The sequence below is a fragment of the Microtus oregoni genome, unplaced genomic scaffold (assembly GCF_018167655.1).
Source record: "Microtus oregoni isolate MIOR12 unplaced genomic scaffold, Mior012 000015F_ref0000493, whole genome shotgun sequence".
In the NCBI taxonomy this organism is placed as follows: Eukaryota; Metazoa; Chordata; class Mammalia; order Rodentia; family Cricetidae; genus Microtus; species Microtus oregoni.
In genome coordinates this window covers 3,959,489-3,966,509 of record NW_024543074.1, presented here as the reverse complement: position 1 = coordinate 3,966,509, position 7,021 = coordinate 3,959,489, and the positions used below count along the sequence as shown (strand labels likewise).

General features: G+C 50.0%; 1 protein-coding gene across 2 annotated transcripts in view; it reads right to left on the bottom strand.

The window, feature by feature from the left end:
- Positions 1-2,647: 2,647 nt before the first annotated feature.
- Itga3 (integrin subunit alpha 3) overlaps positions 2,648-7,021 on the bottom strand; it is a 30,667-nt gene continuing 26,293 nt past the window's right edge. Inside the window, exons 24-26 of one of the 2 annotated variants that reach the window (XM_041664772.1) lie at positions 5,083-5,208; positions 4,599-4,741; positions 3,783-3,919 (exon numbers count right to left, since the gene is read on the bottom strand). In XM_041664772.1, the coding sequence (XP_041520706.1) occupies positions 4,631-4,741; positions 5,083-5,208 (237 nt within the window). In that variant the 3' untranslated portion in view covers positions 3,783-3,919; positions 4,599-4,630. Of the gene's footprint in view, positions 3,920-4,598; positions 4,742-5,082; positions 5,209-7,021 lie in introns of both variants that reach the window. The other variant, XM_041664771.1, reaches the window with a different exon arrangement.

The window sequence follows — 7,021 nt, the reverse complement described above, 5'->3', positions numbered from 1 at the left end:
TCTCCCTCTCCTTTAACCCTTTCTTCCCTGCCTTGTCTTTTTCCTAAAGGCACCTGTTTCACCTGTCTTGATTCTCACCTGTTCTGCCATAGGAGCGCTCTGTGGTTTCCCACTCCTATGATGGACCCAGAATAAACTCTTGCAAGTCTGTACTAGTCTATCCTATATGTGTGGAACCTACTGGCTTTCCATAAATATCCAAGTAGCCCGGGAAAAAGGGTCATTTTCTTTTCTCATGTGAAAAACATCCAAAATTGGGGTGGGAGTGTGGTTCAGAGGGTATGGCATTTGCTTAGCACAATATTGATAAAATAACAACAAAAACACCTGGAACCAAGCCTCTCAGGACTAGCAGAGGAGGAGGCAGGAGCTACTGCCAGTGTTCATTTTAGGGAGTTCCATTTTATTACTACCTAGTTCATTTGACTGAACATAAAACCTTGAACGTCTTGGACAACCACCTAAGAAGGCAACCTTCTTTGTACCTAGCCTGAGAAGGTAACCATTTGTGCCGCTGACTTCCTTATTAGAAGTCTTCCCGGCCGGTGAGGCATTCAGGAGCTAGGGAGCTCAACCGCAATAATCCCAGCAGCTCGGGCCTCTTTCCCCACAAAACGTCATGCGCCCTCTTTTGGTAAGACGTGGTATGTTTCCCACTCTCTGGGCCTACAGAGGTTCTTTAGTTCTCTGCGTTTTGACCCACCCTTAGCACATCCCCAGCTAAGAGTTGACTTTTGTTCCAAAACAGGGACTTGGCTTAGTAGGGCCTGGTGTTACTCTTGGAGGCTTGAGGCAGGGGCATTTCACTTCAAGACCCACCCAAGGGAGAGTGAGTTCCAGTACAGCCTGGGTAATTTAATGAGCTCTCAAAAAGTGGGAGGAGGAATTGGTGCTAAACTGGTGATCACTCAGTGGTAGTGTTTTCTAGGATGTGCAAGACTGGCCTGATGTCCGCCCCCCCCCCCACTCCAGTCTATAACTGTAGCCAAGAAAAAACAAGGTTTCATTGTGGAGAGTGTAATGCTGTGTGCCTGGCACCGTTTGCCTGGATTATGTCTTTTAATTTTTTGTTTTGTTTTCAAGACAGGGTTTCTCTGTGTAGTCCTGGCTGTCTTGGAACCCACTCTATAGACCAGGCACTTAAAAAAAAGAAATATGAGTTGTGGGGGTGCACGCCTTTAATCCCAGCACTTGGAAAGCAGAGGCAGGTGGATCCCTGAGTGTGAGGCCAGCCTGATCTACAGAGAGAGTTCCAGGACAGCCACAGAGAAACCCTGTCTTGAAAAACCAAATTAAAGTATGTGTGTATGTATGTGTAATATAATATAATCTGTATGTATGTGTGCCTGAGTGAGCTTATTTATACCACGAGCAGGCAGGTATCTGTGGAGGCCAGAGGGAATCTCATTACCTGGGATTGGAGTTACAGGTGGTTATGAACTGCCTGATGCAGATGCTGGGAACCCAGCCCAGGTCCTCAGCAAGAGCAGTAAGCACTCTTAACCACTGAGCCATCTCTCTCCCAGTTCTGCGTTTCCCCTGCTTTCTGGAGCCTTCCCAGTTGTCCTAGTATCTGCTTTGGCTCCATTTGTTACTCATGTCTCACATTCCCCTGTTCCACTCCCAAGGCAATCTACCTGCTGCCTTGACCAGCATCTAATCTAATCTCCAATCCGTGGGCAATCCGAGCTGTTTTTTTGGCAGCGGGGTTGGGAGTGGGGGTGTTTCTGACTCATTTTTCTCAGCTTCCTGTACCTATTCTTCAGGTCTTTGGTTGGCTGCTTGGCCTTCTCCTCCTCTAGGAAGCCTCTTTACATGCCCCCTTAGATCTCCCGATCTTAAGACATGAGAGCTGCCCACACTGAGGGTTAACTGCTGATTCATGTGTCTTTCCCACTGGACTTTGGTTTCGGGAGGGCACAGGTTGTATCTGACCTAGTCATTGCTTTATCTCTAGCCCTGGGCACAGTGCCTGGCATGTAGTAGAGAAGACAGAGCGAAAAGGAAAGTGAGGGAGGCAAAGTGGCCCCAGGCTTGTGTACAGGGATCCTTAGACATCTGCCAGCCCAACAATGAGGAAGCAGAGGATGACAAGGGTGAGTGCATTATCAAGGGCCAGGCACAGAGTATGAGTTAACTCTCTCTCTCTCTCTCTCTCTCTCTCTCTCTCTCTCCTCTCCTCTCCTCCCCTCTCCCTCCCTCCCTCCCTCCCCCCCTCTCTTTCTCTCTCATTCTCTCTCTCTCTCCAAAGCCAGTTTGTGTGCAAACCTGATATCCCCAATCCCCAACTACATCATCTGAGCTCAGCCCGGGTTGCATGAGCATGAAGACCATTCTCAACTCCCTTCTCTCCCTATGACCAAATCCAAGCCAGAGTCTAGCAATCAACGGAAGCAATCGATACCCAAATGAACACCACAAGAACAGGCCACAACTCTTGACATAAAAAGAGCACTCCCCCACGGCGCTCCTGAGAACTGGACTTTCTCATGAAGTGAACTCTGGGCTTGAATTAAAATTCTCCATGCACAGTTTGCAGGAGGGTGCTAGATCCATCGTCCAGGGATCGACTAGGGGAGGTTATCACTCCTCTAGCCTGAACCGAGACAAGTCAGGACCGCTTCGGGGAGGTGCAGAAGCAGCTGTACAAACTTGGAATTGTTTATTTATTTTAGTGAGAAGCCCATATACAAAGACGGTACAGGGTAGGGGAAGCTGCTATAGTACCTTGGAGGGGCAGAGCTGGGGAGTGGGCCTGCCTGTGGGCGGGGCTCAGGGAGCAGACCTGGGAATCAGCCTCCACTGCTAGAACGGGGATGCAGCTCCTAGGGGAGGGTGAGGGCGAGGTTTCTCAGAAAGCCATGGACAGCTAGCTCAGAATGCCATCTCTGTGGTCAAGGGGGCGGAGTGAAGTCCGGCCAGCTGAGGCAGGGGTTGGCCTCTCCCCTGCCCTACATTCAAGTATCACACCCCACATGGTCTTGTGGGGTCTCCAGGCCTTGCTCAGGCTGAGGTGGCCAGGATGGGTCAGAAGTATCTCCCCTGCATCCTGCCAATATCTGCTGGGCCAGGATTGATCCCCTGCTCTCTGAAGGATGCTACCCTGCTCCAGGTCAGTCCCAGCACAGTGTGTCCAGGTTGTCCATGGTTTTGCTTTGTTCCTCTGGGCTGCGTTTCTTGCCAACTCCATCTGTAGCCAAGGTTTTGGAGATCCATTCATAAAGCCCATTCTGGGGACCTGCTTTTTTAAGTTCATTGCTCTTGGTCTGAGCACACAAGTCACAGAAACATCCCCTACTCTCCAGTGGGTGCCAGGAACTGCAGCTGGGCCCGACTGTGTCCTTGTCGTCAGTAGTTTTATTCTGGACGGAAAAGTCAGTCCAGGGACAATGGCTCAAGGGGTATATGGTGTGGAAGAGAGATGTCACCACACCAGGGACCTTTTCCTCCTGGCTCCCAGTAGAGGTGCTTTGGCTTGGTTTTGGCACAGATAGAGGCTTGGTCGTGGCATCTTCCATGGTATATCTGAACAGGCCCTTAGCAGTAGGCCCTGTATGTCCAGTGTCCAGGGCTGTGCTGTGCTCAGCATCACAAGGTCTTGAAGGAGAGTCTAGGGCCCCAGAAAACATTCCTGCACTGAAGAGGGATATATGCTTGAGCCTACTGGTGCCAGCCAATTGTGTGGCCCCTTTTGGACTGTCGGAGTCATAATTTATGATAAATAGGAAGAAAGGAAGAATTGGGAGTGGTGGCAGGGAGGATATCAGTAGTATCGGTCCCGAATCTGCCAGCTGGTGACCCAGTGCTTCTTGGTGGGTAGGGTGCTCCCTGGAGGCGGGTAGCGCTCCTCCTCCCGAATACGCACTGCATGGTACTTGGGCATGATCCGGTAGTATCGGGTCGGCTTAAAGAAGTCACACTGGAGTTCAGGCAGAAGAGAAATTGTGTCAGTATCCAGCATTCAAGTGGGAGACGATGCCCCCCCCAACACACACACACACACACACACACACACACACACACGCCCAAACATCCCAACCTCAGTATGAGATGGGAGGATGAACATCCCCACCTCAGGCCCAGAGGAAGGAGGAGCTGAGGAAGGCACAGAGGAGAACAGAGGCAGGTGGAGACCAAGCAGATGCAGAGATTGTAGGCCAGGAAGACAGAGTGATCCCAATGGCCAGTGCTAGGGGTAGGTGAGACAGTTATCCTAGGGAGATGTGTGGGACTCGAGACAAAAAGGGCTGGTCTTTCTCTGTTCTCTCCTTCCAAGTGAGAGGGGGATAGGGCTTAGAGTCATTGTGGGCATGCCTGGGGATCAGACAGAGGCGGGGTCTAGCCCTGACTGTTTCTCTTTTTCAGTCCTTCAGAAAGCAGCATGCTCACTGGAAGGATTTCCCAGCATGCTCTTGGGATTTTAAGCTCCTGCGAGCCAGGTGTAGGTGGGGGTCCAGGGGGTAATCAAGGTGGCCTGTGCTTTGAGGTGGTAGACAAGTGAGATCCAAGCAGGCCCTAAGGCAAGAGGAGGAGACAAGACAGAATCAGAGGCCCCAGCCAGCTGGGGTTGCGGAGAGGAGGCCCATAGGCCATGTTACCCAGGTGGGCTGGGGCAAGGGGGGCGCCCCCCTCAGTAGTCGTCGGTCAGCCTTTCTGTCTCTGACGGCTGGCTCTTCATCTCAGCCTTCTGCCTCTTAGCTTCATACAGGGCACGAGTGCGGGCTCGCTTGAAGAAGCCGCACTGGAGGGAGGAGGTGGGGATGGCCATCAGGGGTGCTGGCAGACCTGGCCATCAGTACTCAGAAGGGGAGCTGGGGCTTAGAGATGGGGACCTGGAAGGCTAAGTCCTGGGCCCAGCCTGGTGGGTGGCCAGACGCCAGAGCAGCCTGCAGTTCCCGAGGAGGAGGCGTGGGTGGCACTTGGGAGCTGTGGGGAGGGGCGGGGAGGGTCTGGGAAAGGGCAGCTGACATGGAGGTGAGGAATGGGATGCAGAGCCGTGGGATGGAGGGAGGGGTGACCCATGCTGGCGCTGGCTGGCAGGGGGGGTGAAGTGCAAAGCCCCGCGAGGCTGGGAGTCTCTACCTTCCACAGAAGGATGATGATGAGCCCTAGAAGCAGCAGCCCGGCACTGACAGCCACAAGGACCAACCACAGCTCAATCTCAGCAGGCAGCTCCTCCACCAGCTCTGAGTCAATGTCCACTGAGAACTGCAGAGGAGAGAGACGTGACTCAATGGGGCCAGTCTGCGGAGACCAGGGTTCAAGACCCATGACTGTTATTTGATCTACAGCCAGTAGGGGGCGATCAAGGACTAGAAAAAGCCCTGGCAGGTCCTTGTGTCCAGTTTCTTAGGCACAAATTTAGCCAGGGAGACTGCCTCAGATCTGGTAGGTAGCCTGGCATCTGAGTTTGTGACCCACACATCTGGACTTGCATATCAGCTCTGGTCCTGGTAAATTGTGTGACCTTGAGGTAGCAATTCCATTTCTCTGGAGCTTTTGCGTGCTCTGGTAAAGAGGTCTTTAACGGCTACTTTACAGTGTAGCAGCATGGCCCAAAGCATGCATTCGGGAACCAGGCTACTTGGGTTCAAGTCCAACTTTGCTATCTACCGGCTATGTAGCCCTGAACAAGTTATGCAACCTCTCTGTTATTCATCTGTAAACTGGGGATTATAATTCCCTACTCATAGGCTGTTGGACAGGATTAAACATGGGTAGTATGAATAGATTGCTCAGAGTAAAAAAAAAAAAACACACAGACAATGCACAGCAAACAGCATAGGTGTGTTCACGCATGCATGCGTATATTCGGGTTAAATAGCCCACACCAGAGATGCTTTGCGACCAGAAGTGCTTCAGATTTGGGGTTTTGTTTTATTTGTAGCTCAGAAAGTTTCAGATTTTGCAGTAGAACTTTTCTAGACGACTATGCTTGATTTTCACTTCTTTTAAGATTAGTTTGATTTTTAAAAAAGCATAACAGAAAATTAAAGATTTCCAGTAATTTTCTGCTCTGGATAAACCCACCACCACAGTGAATAGTGGTTCATGCCTGCTGGTGACCCCAGAAGGAGGTAAGAGGATTGGGAGTTCAAGACCATCCTGGGCTACAGGTGGCCCTACCTCCAAAGAACAAACAAACAAGCTGGGCAGGGTGGCACATGCCTTTGATCCCAGCACTCTGAAGTAGAAGCAGGGGGATCTCTGTGAGTTTGAGACCAGCCTGGTTTACATAGTGAGTTCCAGAACAGTCAGAGCTACATAGAGTGACCCTGTCTTGTGAATGAATGAATGAATTAATTAATAAATGAACAAACAAATAACAAAATGCATAGTAAATCTCTGCGCTGAATTTTTTTTTTTTTTTGAGAGAGAGAGGTTCTTGTTATATTAGCCCAGCCTGGCCTCAAACTCTTAATCCTGACTCAACCTCCCAAGTGCTGAGATTATACCCATGGGCCCTCCCCAGCTATCTCTATATACTTGATACATTTGCCCCACCTTGATGGGGTCATACTATATGCACACCTCTGCAAGCTTCGTCTTCCCCATTTTTTTTATTACTATCATCATCTCTCCCTCGCAATTGATAAAGGCCAACTTGGTCTCTTCTGAGGACCGCACAGTCATTGTAGAAGTGGACCACATTTTATTGAGCCAATCTCCTACTGACAGACATTTAGATGGTTTCCCACTCCCAGCTCCTATTAACAATGCTCTAAAATACCCCCCATATATTCATCTTAGCATGCTTGTCCGGTGAGCTCCTTGAAATATATGAGCATGTGTTAGATTCAAGGGAATGGGTGCTTTAAATTTTAATGAATATTGACAAATGCATCTCCACAAAGGAGCCGCCAATTTATCCTCAAGTCAGTAGCGTTTCCCACCACCAACCATCGCCAGACGACATTTTTCTTTTTAGTATTTTCCAATCAGATAGACAAACAACCCGTTTGCTATTTTTGTTTTTCTTTAAAAGGGTTTTTTGATTGCTTGTTTTCTGAGACACTTTTGT